Below are 20597 nucleotides of genomic sequence, written 5' to 3'. Positions count from 1 at the left end.
TGTTCTTATCCTTCATCCACTTTTTCTAGAATTAATATCATGGGAATCGCCTCAAAAACATTAATTGAACCATGATTTTTCATTACTTTGTTAAAAAAAAATACTAGCGTACAAGGAAAATGTGCTTCCAATACCAGAATAATTGTACTGCATTACGATTTTACCCCTGTGGGACGTAACCTTAGTTTTTTTAACACAGACGCACGCTTATCGGATGTACAGTATTCTTGAATGTGATAAAATGTAGAATTAAATTATTATCCTGCTTCCAGGTATTCTATTTGATTCATTTTTTTCGGTTCTTTTATTTTACAGAAAACTTTAATCATGGCCTTGAAAAGCCCAGAAAAATATTTTCTGGAGAAAAATCCCCACTAACTTTAGCTACGAGCCGCCACTGCACGGTAAGTTAATTCTTTATACCGGGCGATTCAAAAATGATTTCACAACTTTGAAAGCATATAAAAATTTATTTAGGTAACTTAACAGATTCTGTTGAGGTCTCATTTCATTAACACATCAAGTTCTGGCTCGCTAGTTCATTAGTACAGTATTTGGCCACCAGTGGTGTTAATAATGGATAAATTTACTGTTGAGGAACGTACTTACTGTACGTTTTTGTTTTACGATTTGTGCAGTTTGTTGTGTTTCACGATTAAACTGTAGTTTAACGTAATTTTCCTAAAACGTACGATAGGGAGCATTCTAGAAAAAGCTTTGCACGTAGCTCGAAGAAATCATTTCTACGTGAGTCACGTGAGACTTGCATTCCTCAAACGACTGTTTGGCGCGTATTACGTAAACGACTGCACTTGGAAGCCCTACAAACTAACCGTAATTCAACACATTACAGGTAATGACAAAGTATCCAGTTGCAGTTTTGTGTGGAAATGATGGATAGAATTGTATAAAACGATACATTTTTAGAAAATGTAATTTTTAGTGGTGATTCAACGTTTCACATCAGTGGCAAGGTGAACACCCATTTCTGCCGAATACGGGGAATCAAAACCCTCATGAAACTTTAGAGCATATTCCTGATAGTCCTAAGGTCAATGTATTTTGTGCCCTAACGCAAACAAATACAGTATGCTCCATTCTTCTTCCAGGAGGCAACCGTAAGTAAATGTTATCGTTTATCTGGACATACTTCAAAATTTTCTAATGCCTCAGTTAGACGATGATGACCAGGAAGTACGCCATTATAATCGGGAAAATGGGGCACCATCTCACTACCGCCTCGAAGTCCGAGATTTTCTTGATACTCGATTTCCCAGGTCGGTGGATCGGTCGTGAAGGTCCAACTGTGTGGCCACCTTACTCCCCCGATTTGACTCCGCTAGATTATTTCGTGTAGGGTTTCATTAAAGATCGTTTTTATGTACTTTCTTTGTCTGCCGATCTTGTTGAGCTAAGAATTCGAATTAACGCCGCAGCTGCAGAGGTAACGCTTGACTTGCTGGCTAACAATCTGTAATGAAATGGACTTCAGGTGGGATGTATGTCGCATTACAAGTGGAAGCCGTATTGAACCAAAGTAAATGTTGGGTGACAAACTTGATGTATTTTTCTATGAAATGAGACCTCAACTGAACCTGTAAGTTATATCAATAAATCTTTATATGCTTCTAAAGTTGTGAAGTCCTTTTTGAATCATCCGGTATTTTTATGATTAGAAATTAGAATAATAATAATAATAATAAAATTATTTATAAAAATAAGTAATGAATCCTTTCTATTCATCATTTATCGGCGACCTTGGAAGCCTTTGTTGGTATGATTAGCACAATTTAAGACTTTAAAACAATGCCTTGTAATTTTCATTACTGTTTTGTGTTTTTTTATGTGAATTTTTACTTCCTTGTACGAAGTAAAGAAATAATTGTGATCGCGAAAATTTTCGGTTTTCTGATTTCAACGGAAATATCCATTTTGAACATCTCTGAATCCATTTTGACTAGTTTCCGCGTGAGGTCTATACGTACGTATATATCTCGCATAACTCAAAAACGATTAGTCGTAGGAGGCTGAAATTTTGGATTTAGGCCTGTTGTAACCTCTAGTTGTGCACCTTCCCTTTTGATTGCAATCGACTGGATCAAAAGTGTCCAAAAAATGTTTTCTGAACTGCAGTAATAAGTACTCATTGAGAGCTTTTCAACGATATATTATAAGTAGTACTTATTTTAATTGGTTCTAGAATTATAGCCAAATGAAATTTTAATTAATTAAATGTTTGAATCTTATAAGGGGAAGGCATATCGGTTCGAACCCGACTTCATCTCCTTTTTTTTAATTTGAATGTATTGATTTATTAATAATTGTTAACCTCTGATTGTAAAAAAAATTCACGATAAATAATAATTCAATAATAACAATAAAAAAAAACCATAAGTTATTAATGAAATAGAATTTGATGTACTTTTCATTTAAAAAAAAAATGTGTATATGTATTAAAGGCGTACAAGGAAGTCATGTGGTGTCCACATCAGATTTTTTATTTATTTATAATAAATAATCTTTTATTTTATATATTATGAATGATTATGGCTTTTTATATATATATATATATATATATATATATTTTTTTTTATGCAGGACATTGTATGCTTTAGCTTAAGAGTACTTATATTTTAACATTATCATACTTAATTTTAACATTTTTACTTTCCCGTCTAGGTAGCGCCATAGCAGAGCTATAGCTGTAGAAGGGAAAGTATTGTAATCGGTCCAATTGGTCATATGCGGTTTTCAGCGGATCTTGACGTTTTCACATCTAAAGAACACAAAAAAACGGATGGAAATTTTCCAGATGTTCATATGTACGCGTGAGGGTTCGGTGTTTCACACTTTATATCTCTAGAACTACTCGACCGATTTTGACCAAACTTGGTTAGATTACTTTTATATATGGGGGGATTTGATGCCATTAAATTTTCAACTTAAAATTTTAAGCGGGTGAGGCTGTAGAACAAGGTCACCCTTAGTATATCGAGATTTTGCCAAATTAAGGATTTATTTTGCTTAGTAATATTTGTTAACAAATAAAAAATAATAATATTTCCTAAAAACGGTTTTGCAAAATCGCGCCTCTACCCCAAAAAACGTTGTAAATAAACTAGTGGTTGTGGATATAGTGCGTCATTAGTACCCCCTCTCACCGCAGAGCGCTAGTGTAGCACTGACTTACATCTCCTGTAGTCATCTGCTATGTTGTGACGTCACAGGTGACCCGTAAAATTAAATAAATAGATAATATTTAAAGTGTAAAAAATTATTTAAAGTGGTCGCTAGTACCGCCATACCCGCGCGAATGAAATACGATATGCGCGCGCGCTTTAGTTAGAATCATTGAATTAAATAAACGAAAAAATGTTCTATTTAAATAAAATTATAAATATTTTAAACTGAGCTGTGAGTATAAACCGTACATCAGAAAAAAGCCGCGTGACGAGAAAGCCGTACAACTGTGTTGTCAGCTTTTTTAATTAACTACAGGCTTGTAACCTTCCTTCCACTGGGAATGAACTGGTGAATTCCTGTCACGATTTATAAATCTTACATTCCAAAAAATATAATTTGGTAATTCAATTTATAATATAATTTTTTCTATTTATTAGCTTATTAAATATACAGAGTGTTCATGAAGGATGACAACCCTTAAATAACTTTTCAACATAAAAAGTTAAAATTAACAACATTCCTACTTCGAAAGGATCTATTCTTTCAGTATGAGACTACTATATCCCAAACACCCGTAATAAATATAAATACATTTTATTTTAATCTAATTTATTAATACGAAATAATAATTAAATAAGGTATAACGAAAAAGGATACTTTAGGACCCACTGATATAACCTGGTACCTTCGGATGAAAGGGCGAGACGCTATCCCTCCTCCAAGGAGATTATCATAATAATAATAGTAATGATAATATAATAATTAGTTCATAAGTTAAAACGAGTCTTGGGATTTTATTTTTACACATAAATTTTACCAGTTTTATTTTCCAAATCATGTCTTAGTGAAAAAAATACATTACAGGCTATCGTGTCTGTAATGTTACATCTCTGCTCTACTTACGTCATTTTTTCTCCACTATTCTTATTATTTGAACTGAAAATTAAAAGATAAAATTTCTCTTAAAATTAGTAAATAGGCTTCTGTGAAGCTCAAAGTCCACCCGCGTAATCACCAGATAGCAGCCGGCCATTTCATTCATTCGAACATAAAGTAATTGCGGTTAAAAACACCTAAAGTAATTATAATTTTTAATCTATTTTTATTCTAATTTTTTTTTATATATATATATATATAAATGTTAAGTTCGTTTGTGTACGGCTTCAAAAACTCAAAATGTTCTGCACCGATTAAGCTCAAATTTTAGCACGATATATAACCCGCATCAAAGATTGTTTTCATCTATTTTTAATAAATCTATCTATCTATTTTTAATTTGTACATTTTTAATTTGGAAATGTAAACAGAGGAAAACCAATCAGATCAATGCAAGATGGCCGCTGTCAAACACAACGACTAAATTTCTTTGAATTATATTTAACAGCTAAAACATCTGTATTTATTTAAAAATAACACGATAAAAAAAAATTTAGCACGATATATAACCCGCATCAAAGATTGTTTTCATCTATTTTTAATTTGTACAGTTTTTTAATAAATAAGAGGCTAATAAATCAAATGGAAATGTAAACAAAGGAAAACCAATCAGATCAATGCAAGGTGGCCGCTGTCAAACACAACGACCAATCACAAAGAGCCCGTATGGCCGTTGCCAATGTAAACAAAGTCACAACTGATTAAGTAACAAATTTCTTTGACTTATATTTAACAGCTAAAACATCTGTATTTTACTTTAAAAAAAACAAAAAACACCAAACAAAAAGAAAAGTCACCAAGAAGAATGACTTACAGTAAATAAATTAAAACACCCAACTTTCTTATAGCCCAGATAGACTTAAGACTATGCAAACAAAAAAAGTCGAAATAACCAAATACACAGAAATAATATCCCTACATAATGACCAAAAAATTCTTTGTAAGGTTATTTTTTTACATATATATGACCAAACAATCGTTTTTTGGTCATATATTTTTTTTCTATATAAAAGCAAAGAACAAAATTGACAAATAGTAACACTGAAACCACACAACTAAGTATTCGTTTTATTTTTGTTTTTTCTAACCTCCGAAACCACCGTTATGCATTGCTTCAGATGATGATATGAATGATTTATAGCGTATGAAAATGCCATGCCTGACCGGGATTCCAACTCGGAACCACCGGATTAAAGTCCGAGACGTTACCACTCGCGCCACGGAGGCCGGCAAACATATTCGTTAGGAGCCGAATAAAAACACGACTTACCAATATGGCGTTGTGTGTCAAACCAATTTCATACGGACTATAATTACTTTTAATACGCGAAACCCTTTGCAGTGATTGAACATTAACTTAAACCTCTTCAAAAATTATTCCTTTTGAACTAAGCCACATTTTGATATCATTGTTTTTCTATAACACGGCTGGAATACTTTTCGTTTAATGATAAGAAGCGTTGTCGACGACAATAACCGAATTCTCTTCCAAAGGACATAATGCACCGCTAAACTATTTCTAAATAATTCATTCTTGTAATTTTTTTACGAATCGCGTTTTTATCAAAATCTCATCTTTTTCTCAATTGACCTGCGGGGTTTTGTTTTCTTTGGAGACCGTAATTCATTAGTAGATTCATACTCGAGAATCACGTTGTACACTCAAGCAGCACAACTTCTACTTACGTTAGCAGTTTATTAACATCTGAAATCAACGCCGTTTGATTATTCTGTAATTTGTAAGCATTACTCTGCTTTTGTAGCATTTAAAATGATGTGTTTTTTCGCACAACTTACTGGCTTTTTTTCGCAGCCCACAAATCTTTATATATAAAAATGTTAAGTTCGTTTGTGTACCCTTCAAAAACTCAAAATGTTCTGCACCAATTGGGCTCAAATTTTAGCACGATATATAACCGCATCAAAGATTGTTTTTATCTATTTTTCGCATCAGTCACATACCCGCGACCGCGAGAAAACAGTTTTTTTAACGGTCAGCTGTGTACCAGTGACCGCGCCATCTGCCGGAAGCGAGGGGAACACTCGCCATACTAGCTAACGACAACCGCAGTCACATGTGAAACAATACCTGTTCCCAATTACATTGTTTATTAACAAAAAATATAAAAACGTATCCACTTGCATCTGATTCAGATTATTATACAATCTGAATTAAATATTCACTTTAATCGAGGTACTTTGTGATCGTGTCGTGATTGAGCTGCGCCTTTCACCAATCTCTGAATTTATTAGAAAACGACCAACAGTGGGATATATGTATTAATGACGCGTGCAACACTGCACATCCAAACCAAATTCGCGCATTATTCGCAATTATATTGATCGCTTGCTTCCCTTCATCTCCCTCAGAGTTATGGGAAAGCAATCGATCGCATATGGCTGAGGATATTTTGCATAGAGTACGCCTAGAAAATACCAATATGACCGTGGAATTAACAGAAGGCATTTACAACGAAGCATTGATAAATATTGAACATATTTATAAGTGCTTAGCTATTGCAAATAAAGTTCTTAGTCAATTGGGAATGCCAGCACCCACCCGAGCTGCGATTGCTTCATTTGATGTGGATTTACGCCGTGAACAGAGTTACAGCATTGGTGATCTTCAGTCATATGTCGAATCAAACATTCCCAAATTAACGCGTGAACAGAAAGACATTTATGATCGCATAATGCAAATGATAAATGACGGAGTTGGGGGACCTTCTTCTTGGATGCGCCAGGAGGAACTGGGAAAACATTCCTCATTAGATTGATTCTAGCAACGGTTCGATCAAAAAATGGCAATTATCCTGTTGCGGAATATTAATCAGCCAAAACTCTGCAACGGCACGCGACTTGCAGTTAAGAAATTGATGAATAACGTAGTGGAGGCAACGATTTTAACGGGGCCTTTGAAAGGTGAAGATGTTCTCATTCCTCGAATACCCATAATCCCGACCGATACACCATTTTAATTTACAAGATTGCAATTCCCAATTCGATTGGCATTTGCAATCACAATCAATAAAACTCAAGGTCAATCTTTAGAATTGTGTGGTTTAGATTTAGATGCGGATTGCTTCTCACATGGGCAACTGTATGTTGCGTGTTCCCGAGTCGGCAAACCAGATAGCCTTTATATCTACGCAGACAGTGGAAAAACAAAAAATATTGTATATCCACAAGTATTGCAAAATTAAATTTCTATGAAACGTATGCTTTGTTTTGTTTCTCATTTCTCATCCATGCAAGCACAACGTGCCACAGCGAAGCGTGGCTGGTAGAGCTAGTATATATATAACTGAACTTTTGTTTGTCCCGTATTCGTGTCTATACCATTCATCCGATTGCGATGAAACTTTGGTGAGTTGTGCGCACGCCCGCGAAGGTTTCTGAATTAGTTTGGACCTGCTAGGTGGCGCTGGGATCGAGATATTTCGAAAAATTGTATTTATGGTCCGATTTGGCTCATATGTGTTACATGGAAGGAAATATCTCTGCAAAAAATAGACTCGCTAGATGGCACTAGGGTTGAGATATTTGGAAAAATTGCATTTATGGTCTGATTTGGTTCATATTCAGAATATTATATACAGTAAACTATATATTATATATAGTAACTAATATTATACATTAGTTACGTGAAAAGAAATATTTTTGCAAAAAATGGACCCGCTAGGTGGCACTGGAGTCGAGATATTTAGAAAAATTGTATTTATGGACCGATTTGACTCATATTTAGAATTTATATTAGTTACATGAAAAGAAAATATTTTGCAAAAACTATACCCATTAGGTGGCGCTGGTCGAGATATTTACGAAACGAGCAAACAAATATACACTTTCTTCTTTTATATATATAAAAGGCAGTGTTCGTACGTGTGTCCGCTATAGACTAAAAAACTACTGGACCGATTTACGTACGGTATTTTGCAAAATGGTCCGCGTCGTCCGAGTAAGGTTTAAAGCTATTGAAATCCTCGATTTGATCAGTAGAAAGAAAGATAGGGGTATTTTGAACCGAATACTGTATTTAGAGAGTAGTTTGAATTAAATCTGATAGGTAGTGCTGTTTTCACAAATGGATTTATTTACATTTTGACTTTTATAAATGTAAGGTTAAATTTTCTGAAGTTCTGTAATGTTTTGTAAATTTCTTAATGTTCAGTATTAATTGTGAAGATTTTGCAACCACATCTCTTTTCAAAAGTTATTTTCCAAAGACTGCTGTATTTAGGTAGTGGTTTGAATTAAATCCGATAGGTAGTGCTGTTTTGATAATTGGATTTATATACATTTTGACTTTTATAAAGTGAAAAATTAAATTTTGTGAAGTTCCGTAATGTTCAATTTTTTAATGTTTTTATCAAACTTTCAATTGCGTTCATTTAATCGATATACTCAAATCTAGCAGTAACGAAGCATTGCTGGGTCTGCTAGTAAACTATAAAATATTTTGTATAGTATTACGTAAGACCTTTTTTAAACAAAATTTTATTGTTTCCAGTTACGATTTATCATTTATCTTCTTATTATTTTAAAGTAAATGACCTTAACAGATATCACTATCATGAAAACAGTGTACGACTCTGATATATAAATAACCTATTAATATTCTTCTGTTAAGAATAATTATTTGTTATCTTCACAAATACAAGTATTTTTGTAAACGTATTAATGTATTTAAACAACGAAAACCGATGGTGTAAAAGTTCAATTTTAATCATTTAGTGAAACCGAGATAAATATTTTTATTTTAATTACGCAATGTTCTATCGTTCAAACATTTTTATTTCTAACAGTTTTTGTCACGAATTTTAATTATTTTAGTCATTTAAATTATTTTTAGTATCAATAAATAGGACTTAAAAACACATAAAAAGGCAATTATCAGAAGAAATCGGTCAGTTAAAAATATTTTTTACTACTTCTCTTTTTCATTAATAAAATCAATCGAATTTTGTAAAGAGAAAACGCGAAAAAGTTTATTTTTATATTTGCACTGCAACAGCCAAAAATCTTAGCCCAGTTCCAGATTCTAAGAATGCAGAGCTCCTAAAAACACTCATGTAAAAAACAGTAAAACTTACATGAAAAATATCTAATTTCTCTCTTTCTCTCTGTGTGTGTGTATATATATATATATATATATATATATATATATATATATATATATATGTATGTGTGTGTGTGTGTGTGTGTGTGTATGTGTGATATATATATATCGGTATATATTCATAGAATTACGTACCGACCGATGATGCGGGATCCCGTGAAAGTCGACTATTTGCATTACTTTTTTTTTGGTTTTCTGTTACTGTGTTTGTGGTTACGTTGGTTTTGGAATATATATATATATGGTTGGTTTTGGACTGGAATGGGACACCACGACTAAGGGAAAATCCTTGTATAACTTTATATAAGATTTGAGGGGATGGTAAACCTCGAGCTCGTTTTTAAAGGCAACGGGTGCCCGGATGCTCACCAACCACGTTAATTTGAACCAACATCTGTTTCTGTTCCGCCTTGCAGCTGATGAACTGTGCGTCTGCGGGGAAGTCCAATCAAATGAACACCTGATGTTTGACTGTCCTGCTCTTGGGGAGGCCAGAGACCGGGCGACTCTGGAATTTAGAGGTCAAGGGGAAAATTGGCCACTCACAAACGGCGAGTCAATGTGGTGAGAGCCGCATTGTCGGACCGTGTGAGAGTTCCTACATGCGGTTGCTTTGTTCAACCGGTATCCGTAGTTTGCTTAAGGGAAAGATTCTTACCGTATTGCCTTGGGAAGCTAACCCTGAGTATAGCTGACCACCAGCCAATTATTACGGCTCCGAGCACTATAAAATGGTGGACAGGTACTTGCTGGCATTCACCGACTGCTGCCTAGACGAAATAAATGTTATTATGGATGTCATATATATTTTTAGTATTTGACGGGGTGCGCCTACCCATTTTAGCAAATATGTGACAAGTGAGCGGTTGGGACACGTAAGTCGATGGTGTATGACACCACGCTTAGTCCGCTCACGCTGTTAGGTAAGCTCTAGGAGCTATGTTAGGATACTAAACTATTCGAGCTTCAGTAGCCGTTTGTGGTACAGACATTCGGTCTTATGCTTTAGGGCAACTGAATGGGGTGGTGACGGGAGAAATGCCAAGCAAACCAATATATATATTTAAAAAACATCTTTATGTTTAACTCCCCTCAAAATCATGTTTAATCATTTATTTAAGCTGATCAACCAGATTTTTTTTTAGATCTATTTTATAATCTGAAAGAGAACAGTCAAAATTATAAAAATATATTTTGGACAAAAATTTTTCAAATTTTGTTTTAATTCTTATCTACCTGAAATATTTTATTACAATTTATCCAAAGCGTGTAAATAACAAAAAAAAAAAAAAATGTTCCCAAAAGATAGGAAAAAATACATTTTTGATGTTTAAAAGAAATCGGTAAACATTAACAGTTTGCTTTTATTTTTAGAGCTTGAAATATTTTTCTAAAATGCATTCTCAGATTATAAATTAAAAAGATTTTACAAAAGGGAAGAAGGTTTAAAGTGTAATCCAATACAAACGGTAGATTATACGCGTACACAAATCGAAATAACAAGCCACAGAAAAATCGAAGTCATTGAAGGAAATATTATTTGCTTTAGTTTTTTAAATGGAACGGAGAGATAACTTGAAAAAAACACAATTTAGTAATTACCGACAGCCGTAAACGTAGTTACATAGTTAATTGATAACGCTCGCTACGAAAAATGACGTCAACTGCCAACGTAAACTTTATCTCAGGAAACCGTGCAACAAACCAAAACGTAACGAGAATGATGATTCTAATTTAATTTAATGTAATCCATCCAGGAAAAAGCACTTCTCTAACTTATAACATAAAAAGGTATTTTTTGGGGGAATTTCACAGCCTAAAATAATAATTATAATTTGGGATCTTTTTCTGAATTCCCCCCTCCTAAAAAAACCACTTAATTCTTTAAACAACGGGCCAAAAATCGATGTATTTTTAATATCCAATAAGAATTAGGTGGGAATATGCATGTTTCAAAATAGCAGGAAATATTGATATTAACAATAACCAGGTTGGAGAAATAACCCGGTAACACGCCAACATGCTCTTTTATTCCATTCATTTTAAACATTCTCCATATTAACATATTTTACAAAAATATAAGCATTATTTTTTATAATTATAGATATAAATCATAAATATAATCAACCAAACTTAACCTACGCTCGCTTCGATCGCTAACCTCGACCAGTAGTAATGTTTTGATTATTTAAATAATAAATAATTGCAATAATTACTGATTTATTATTTAAATAATTAAAACATAATTGTTAATTTGTCGAAGTTATTAAGCGTAAGTTAAGTTTGGTTAGATTATATTTATAAACCCACCGGGTTGGTCTAGTGGTGAACGCGTCTTCCCAAATCAGATGATTTGAAAGTCGAGAGTTCCAGCGTTCAAGTCCTAGTAAAGGCATTTACTTTTACACGGATTTGAATACTAGATCGTGGATGCCGGTGTTCCTTGGTGGTTGGGTTTCAATTAACCACACATCTCAGGAATGGTCGAACTGAAACTGTTCAAGAGTACACTTTATTTACACTCACAACAGAACAGAAGGACAATCGAAGAAATGTGTGCGTTGATCTTCTTGAGAGGACTGACAATGACCAGGAATTCTTCAATCGTGTGATCACAGGTGATGAATCCTGGATATTTGAGTACGATCCTGAAACAAAGCGGCAAAGCGAAGAGTGGCACACTCCATCATCTCCTCGACCGAAAAAATGTCGAATGAGCAAATCAAAGATCAAAACCATGCTGATTTGCTTTTTTGACAGTACGGGTGCATAATGAATTTGTTCGTCCAGGACAAACTGTCAACCAAGTGTTTTACAAAGGTGACCTTGAAAGGCTCAGGAAAAGAGTGATTCGCGTGAGACCAGACATTGCAGACATCTGGTTGCATCATGACAATGTTCCGTGTCACACGGCCATTTCCATCAGGGAATTTTTGACCTCAAAACGCATTCCTACGGTTCCGCAACCCCCCTATTCACCTGATTTGTGACTTTTTCCTTTTCCCGAAATTGAAACGTGTCTTAAAAGGACGTCATTTTGGAACTCTGGAGAACATTCAAAAGACTGTGACCGACAGTTAAAAGCCCTACCAGTTAAAGCCTTCCAGCGCTGCTACCAGGAGTGGGAACAACGACTCCACCGGTGTATAGCTGTTCAAGGGAACTACTTCGAAGGGGATAATATTGTTGTTTGAAAAAAATAAAAACTTTGGTAATTAAAAAGTCAGTCTCATTACTTTTCTCACACGCCTCGTATATAAACTAATATAAAATGCTGATACGGACGCCACAGAAAAATGTAATGCAAAGTGATGTCCACCACAATCCAATTGTGTAACTGTTCACTTTATTAAAGAATTGGACGATGGTATCTCACTTTCAAATGAAATAAGTTTAAATGAAGTGCAGAAAAAAATGAGTATAAGTTATTTAACAGGCGTACAAGGTGTCCACATCAGTTTTCTTAAATCGGATAAATAAGTGAGCAGATATTGAAGGGTTGGTATGTCTATGGATTTTTAAGAAAATTTTACTTAATACTCCACTGAAAGAAAATTCATAAATCTCTTACTTCACTACTAGCAAAATTTTAATTTTTATAAAGTTTTCTAACATTTCATTCTAATGAATTTTAATATAATTAATTCACCAAATAAGCGGGAATATGGATTAACCTGATTGGGATTCAAACTCAGGATCTTTCGGATGAAAGGTTATGGTCGATCCCAACATCGGTTTTTATAACTGCTCATTCTTTAAGTAGGAAGATAAAGAAGAAACGATTACAATTTTTTTCAGCGTGATTACTCCATTCTCAAAAATTAACCTATAAAAACTACCGATTATTCACTCAAAAAACTCAACAAACTAATCATACCCGGTTGAAATTTTTCATAATCTTTTTTTCTAAATAAGGCGTTACTAGATAACAAAACTTTCAACCCTTAAAAAGGGTAGTTTCAAAATAATTTTGAACTCATCATCAACTTCGATTTGAAACTTTTTTAAATTATTTTTTTACAAATTTCGTTTTATCAATCTAACATTTTTTTAAAAGCAAATATTATTACAAAGATGGGAAATTTTAAAACATTTTAAAAATTAATCTTGTTTTCGACTCGCCTAAAATATTGTCATTAAATTTATTTCTAGCTTTTTGTTACTTCCCCTTCTAGATAGCGTTGTATCTCTTGTAATCGGTCCAATTTGGGCATGTGCAGTTATCACCGAATCATAACGTTTTGACACCTAAGGAACCCAAACGACCAAAAAACCAGATGGAATTTTTCTGGACGTTAATCTTTGTGAGTGATGTGTTCGGTGTTGGCCTCTAAATCACTTTATATCTCCAGAACTGCTGGACCCATTTTGACTACACTTGGTCAGACTACTTCTATATATTTGGGGCATTGACGCCATTAAATTTTCACGGGGTGAGGCTGTAAAGCAAGGTCACCCTCAGTACCTCCAGATTTCGCCTAATTAAAGTATTATTTTTCTTAGGTACATTTGTTAACAATTAAAAAACAACAATATTTGCAAAAAAAAGCATTTTTTACAAAATCGCACTCCCACCCCAAAATGTCCTAAATTACTGCTATGTTGTGACGTCACAGGTGAGTGGTAGAATTAAATAAATTAATAATATTTAAAGTGTAAAAAAGTAACTCGGTCTGGCTGGGTCTCGAACTCGATCGCCCGATTGACTCAATATCTGGTGTGTTAAGCCTCGTGCCTACACCACTCTGCCGACCGTACAAGCGAAATTTGTTCCATGCAAGTTGTGAAATTACATTAGTTTAGTTAGTGTCGACCGTTACCGCTAGTACCGCCGCACCCGTGCGTGAATTAAATACGATATGCGCGCACGCTTTAGCTAGAATCGTCAAATTAAATAAACGAAAAAATATTATATTTAATAAAATTATAAATATTTTAAATTAAGCTGTACGTGCAAGCTGTGCTTCAGAAACTACCCACAGCTGTAGGATTTTCACGAAACGCCGCTAAGACGCGTTTCGTGAAAGTCCTACAACTGTGTCGTCAGCTTATTTTTAAAAACAGATTGCCTGCTTTGAATTTATACTGATTTTTATAATTTACTAGCAGACCCGGCAATGCTTCGCTATTACTATATATATATATATATATATATATATATATATATATATATATATATATATATATATATATATATATATAGAGAGAGAGAGAGAGAGAGAGAGAGAATGACAGACTGGGAGAGAGAGAGTTTAAATGAACACACTGAAAATTTGATAAAAACATTAAAAAACTGAACTTCTGAAATTTTACCTTTCACTTATTCTCCTTCCCCTTTTCCCTTTCCAACTTCTCCCTATCACCCTTCTCCCTCGTCCCTCTCCCAGTTTCCTTTTTACCCTTTCCCGTTTTCCCTTTTGCCCGCGCGTAAATCGGTCCATTAGTTTTTTGGTCTTTAGCGAACACACATACGAACATGCCTTTTATATATATATATATATATATATATATAGAATAAAAAAGTCTGTTTGTATATTTGTTTGTTTCGTAAATATCTCGACACCGGCCCCACCTAGCGGGTATAGTTTTTGCAAAAATATTTATTTTCACGTAACTAATATTCATATTCTGAATATGAACCAAATCGGTCCATAAATATAATTTTTCTGGATATCTCAACCCCAACGCCATCTAGCGGGTTCATTTTTTGCAGAGATAATTCTTTCCATGTAAGTAACATGAATTCTGAATATGAGACAAGTCGGACCATAAACACAATTTTTCGAAATATCTCGACGCCAGCGCCACCTAGCGGGTCCAAACTAATTCAGAAACCTTACCTGGTATGCGTCCAACCATTCCCCCAAAGTTTCATCGCTATCGGATGAACGATTTAGGAAAGCATAAGAGACATACAAACAGACAAACATTCATTTATATATATATATGTATAGATTACTGGTTCAATTAATCACAGTAAAGCCTTTTTACTTCGGTTTAGTTAAAAATAGGTAATAATTAAACAAGGAAACAAACATAAAATAAAAAATTTAAGGCTAGTAATAATTTTTAACCAAAAAATTTGAGAAAGAGATAAAATTCAAATTCTCTGCAAATGAAAGAGAAGTTCTGCAGCACCATGCTCAATTTTTTTGGTATTCTTATCTGTCCAAGTTATTTCAAAAACGTCTGAACTTAGCAAGTCAATGACTCGCGAATTATATCGATATAAAATTTAAATCGATACGAATTTACTAAAATAATTTAAATCTTAATACAAATTATAATTATGTACAACATATAGCAATGATTTGCTATTATATCGGTTGGCTACATCACTTGAAACAGGATTTATATTTTACCTAGACTCCTTTGAATCCTGAACGTCTGAACCCTAGACTATACTCCTTTCTTCGTGAAAAGCGATAGTTATCTCAAGGAGGATGCTTTTGAGTAGGAAAACACTCAACTATATATATATATTTCGGTTGCCCCAGAGAAATGAAAATTTCCTAAAATTCTGGGAACGTAAATTAAGGAGCGAATTTAGTTGTTTCTTATGGTTTTTGTCCTGAAAATATTTTTAAAAAATAGGTCCCAGAACTGGACCTCTATTAGTTTTAAAGATATCTGACGAAAAACACAAAAATTGGGGAAGAAAACATTAACATGTTTTTGAGTTTAACGTTAGAAAACCTTTTTAAATGGTTAATTAAGTAGTATTTTTTTCATTTAGAAATTTAGAAAATTTAATTCTGAAAAGATTCATGTAAATTACTAACAAAAAATTTAAATACAGAATACTGAAATTTAACTTAATAAAAAATAAAACAACTGAATTGTAAAAAAAAAATGTAACATAATGAAATAACTAATCCTCCACAGGTTGGAAACAACATCTGATCATTTTTTACTACTTTTTTATTAAGATCGGCAATATCAGCCGATCAACAACTAACTTTTTGAAACAGTGTTTCAAAAGTGAGTGTACTGCCGTTTCCACTCGCTTAAATCATCATTTGCCTGAGAAATAGGTCGGTCTTACAGGTCCACAAAGATCGCTGTATAACACCTTTAGATTTTGCGTCTGGGAATGGATGAGAAATATTGTGTACAAAACAAAAATACACGCTCATGAAGAATTAATTATCCGTATTATGGATACGGCTGAGAAACTTAAAGACAGCCCTATAAAACTAAAATCATAACAGAAACGTGCCAAAAAATGTGCTGAAAATGGGGGGCTCATTTTTTAACATTTATTATAAACTACTACGTATAATGCATTTTGATCTAGTGTACTGTTCTAATAAAATTCAAATTTTTCTAACTTTTCTTTGTTTTATTCAACTTATCTTACCCAATTTGTTCAGAATTAAATTTTCTACAAGTTTTGTTAAAAGGTTTTACGCATTTATTATGCATTTAACAAATTTATTACAATTGAAACATAAAATAACACGTTTTTTCAGATTAATTGGTTTTTACCCCATATTCCTCAAACCCTACTGCAGATACGGTTTTGGAAACTATTTTTTCGATTTTTCAGGTGAAAAACCATAAGAAATCATTTATTCTGCCCCTTAAGTAACGTCCTAAAAATTTCAGTACGACCTCATTTCATAGGGGTAGCTGAAATCCGAGCGAAATCTTTAACTAGCCGCAACTCGCAAAAGAAACATTTTAGGATATATGTTTATATGAACTTTTTCCATTATTTTCACGCGTAGAATAGGTTATAAAAGTCCCGGAACATCTTTGTTGATACACTGTGTATGTATAAGTATATATATATATATATGTTGTGCACTTATATGTTGTGTACTTACACATACACAGTGTATCAACAAAGATCTTCCGGGACTTTCATAACCTATTCTACACATCACAAGACCGAAACTGGAAACTTGTGCGTGGGTTTATGGAACAGATTATAAAATTACAAGGCCTAACTGAGATTTGAATATGGGTCCTTCTATGTTTCTTACACTGAGAATTTTTTAACAGGCTTAACGCAGTGCGAGGCAAAAAGGTAACCAAAGAATAAAATTTCACTTATCCTCATTCATTTAACTTTCCTTAGTTGAAAATTAATTAAATTTGTTACGGTAATAAATTAATTTTTTCTGATCTTAACACCGCACCTTACTTACGTTTTCATTTGTTTATCTTTCAACTTTAAAAAAATTAATTAGCATAAAACCTAATTCATAAATCAAATGTCTTACAATAATTACTCCACAAATCTGATTAGGCATTATTGCTCTTAAGTATTTTTCCTCTGATAGCAAACTTGAATGTACAACCATCCAAATGTTGACTACACTAATGTAGATTTAATATGTTTTCAGTTTAGAAATTACATGAACGATTTTTTTTATTTTGTTTGACATAGCAAGAACAACAAACGACTGTCTTGTTTAAACGACGATAGCTACCCTTCGTGAGTAAAATAATATAATAATAATTTGGAAGAGGAACAATAAACTGAAGAATCGATTACAAAAAGAAAAGTTATAATTTTTTCGCTGTAACAATTTTTTGTCTGGCCAATGTTGAAAAAAGATCTCCTGCAATTTTGATGGCGATAAAAAAATGCACTCTTTTTTGTCCCCATAAATGAAAAATCTATAGTGAATACAACTAACATATCTCTGCATGAAAATTAAGATCATTAACTCAAGTATATAATTAAATTGTCTCCAGAATTTGAATAATCTTAAAAATTAGTCCTGCGTATGTCGTAACGTAAATCGTAAACTATTTTATTAATGAAATAAATTACACAGCAATAAGATCTGAATTAAATTATTTAACTTTTAGCATTAACTAATCAGCTTATGTAACTAATCTAATAGTATATTATAATAATAAAGAAAAAATAAAATATTTACGTAAAATAGTTTCCTTCTGATGTATTGTATTTGATCTATAAACTGAACAAATCGAAAAGTTACGAGCACCATAATAAAACTAATTCAAATTTTAAATCCAATAAACTGATTCTCTATTTAGCAAGAATCCTTTCATAACGTGTTCTAAACCCGAAGTTATGAATTAAATTTTTCTGATGTTACACTCAACTCTCTAACAACTCACGGAATATCTATCTAGACTGCAGGTAAATGCAACAAGTCCCTTCTACAAACGTATTTCCCCCACTACATTCCTTATTTTCTCCCTTTTACCAAAACAAAAACAAGTGTTATTTATCAAATTTTTTAAGAGTGAAATATCGCCTGCTTTATACACGCGATATTTTCGGTGTTCCCCATGATTATTTATAGGAAGATTATTGAGTGTCACGGTAAGAATTGTAGCGTTTTTGCAATAATAAATGAAAGATGCTGGAACCGGTTACAAATTGTCTAATTTAAAATCATTCACGTTTTTATTGCTTCCCCAATATATATTGGGGAAGCAATAAATAATAATATATATATATTACCAATATATATATATATATATATATATATATATATGTGTGTGTGTGCGTCTTTTGATTGAGAGAACGTGTATGATGGTAGTTTGTGATTATTTTTATACTGTTGATAAGTATTTGTGGTCTTATTTACTACAACTTCTGCCGATTTAAAGTTTCATTATTAAAGTACATCACAAGTACTTTAAAAAAGTCTTTATGTACTTTTAAAAATTAATAACTGATATATTTTTTGGAAAATATTAATAAAAATATAAATATATGAAAATTATTAAGAAAATCATAAATGATCTACAATAAAGTGAATGAAGTCTTTCGGTCGCAAAATGCGTGTTGGAATTGATAAGTCGTACAATCTGAATAGCAATGAAAGTAGCCCTGACTGACTGGTACCTAATTAAGAACAAAAATGTTTGTGCAGTACGCAATTACACGACTCTGGATAAAATTAAAAGTAATCCAACGATCTACATTTTGAAAACTACCTCAATAGTTAATTTTTTGTAGGCTAATAATGAAAAATTGTTTTTACAATTCTTGTCACAGATTCCCGGATGTTTAATTATCAGACTACTTTAATAATTGCCCAGATTTCAACACTCTAACAATAATTAATTTAAACAAAATTTTACAAAAAAAAAAAAAATAAATAAATTATTCAAAGGGTTTCCTAACCTTTTAATATCTGGCACCATAAACATTATTAAAACAAGGCATCTTAATTAGCTCCACCACTATTCTGTAATGTAAGGAAAAGTTCTAGTAAGCGACGCAAAAAATTTTAATATATCCATCATTTCTTATGGATCTTTATGTAGACAATGCCGAGCATTTTTTTTCATGTAGACTATTTGATATTCTGAGATTTCCAGATATTTAGGCAGTTTTCTTGATTAGAGATTGCAGGTGGCTTCGACCATATTATTTTTTAATGAGTATACCTATGACTTAATAAACCCTTGAATCATCAGAGAATATATTGTTAATTAAACTCCAACAACAGAATGCTCGTCTTTAGAAGTGTCATGCATTGAACTTTAAAATCAGAAAACACATCTGGCCTTCACAACAGCACAAACAGAGAAAGCCCGATAACAGGTCGATTTAAGACAGAATCTCATCATTTTAATCGATAAATTCAGGTTGTTTATAGTTACCTTTATAATAGCAATAAGATTAATTGCATGAATAGCCGTAAAATAAACACTGGAAAAAGGTTTTCTTTGTTATTTCCCACAGAAATAAGTAATTTGCTCTTTAACATTACTTTGATGAACTCTTCGTATTAACAACATTTATTCTTAAAAATTATTCTTTATTCTAGAACTCAAGGGATTGGAAAAACTATGTGTAAGGTTTCCATTGCCTCTTTTAAGTACTCTGAGGAAAATTGCCCTAGCTTCATTATCAAAATTAATAAATACTTTTTCTAACTTAGAAAATGTGTAATAAAACATGCTCTGTGCACTGGTTGGTGTACTATTACTAAGTTCAGTCTTTTTTTTAACATACCTTGTAAGTATTAAAAATAGGAGACTTATTATGATTTTGATGGATGAACGTAAAAAATAAATTTAATTAGACATAATGCATTTTCACTTGACAAACCTTTCCAGAAAAATTACTTCAAAGAAAATAAGTTCATTTAATTTTGTACCGTGAAAGAAATTCATCTCTAGAAAAGGTTCTTTTTTCAATTTTCAAAACCCAGCTATTGTTTTTCGGTATATCTGGCTAGTTAAACCTGGTCTGGAAAAGATATAATGACCAGTTATTTTAAGATAGCTATTTTACTGGTTGTTTTTCCCATTTTAAGGATTCATCTTCAATAGTATGTAACAGTTAAATCAGCCCACATTTAACAAATCATTGTAGTTTGTCCTTTACCTCCCTATTAAGTGAGAAATGATTTACAGT

The 20597-nt window shown here is 32.7% G+C and overlaps 1 protein-coding gene across 1 annotated transcript in view; it reads right to left on the bottom strand.

The window, feature by feature from the left end:
• LOC142318954 (propionyl-CoA carboxylase alpha chain, mitochondrial-like) overlaps positions 1-18360 on the bottom strand; it is a 77445-nt gene extending 59085 nt beyond the window's left edge. The window contains exon 1 of the mRNA XM_075355645.1: positions 18133-18360. Coding sequence (XP_075211760.1) covers positions 18133-18204 — 72 coding nt within the window. The 5' untranslated portion in view covers positions 18205-18360. The remainder of the gene's footprint in view (positions 1-18132) is intronic.
• Positions 18361-20597: the final 2237 nt, after the last annotated feature.

This window comes from Lycorma delicatula, chromosome 2, assembly GCF_047948215.1.
Source record: "Lycorma delicatula isolate Av1 chromosome 2, ASM4794821v1, whole genome shotgun sequence".
NCBI classification, from domain to species: domain Eukaryota; kingdom Metazoa; phylum Arthropoda; class Insecta; order Hemiptera; family Fulgoridae; genus Lycorma; species Lycorma delicatula.
The sequence above is the reverse complement of the archived record's forward strand: the minus strand, read 5'-3'. Positions and strand labels throughout refer to the sequence as shown.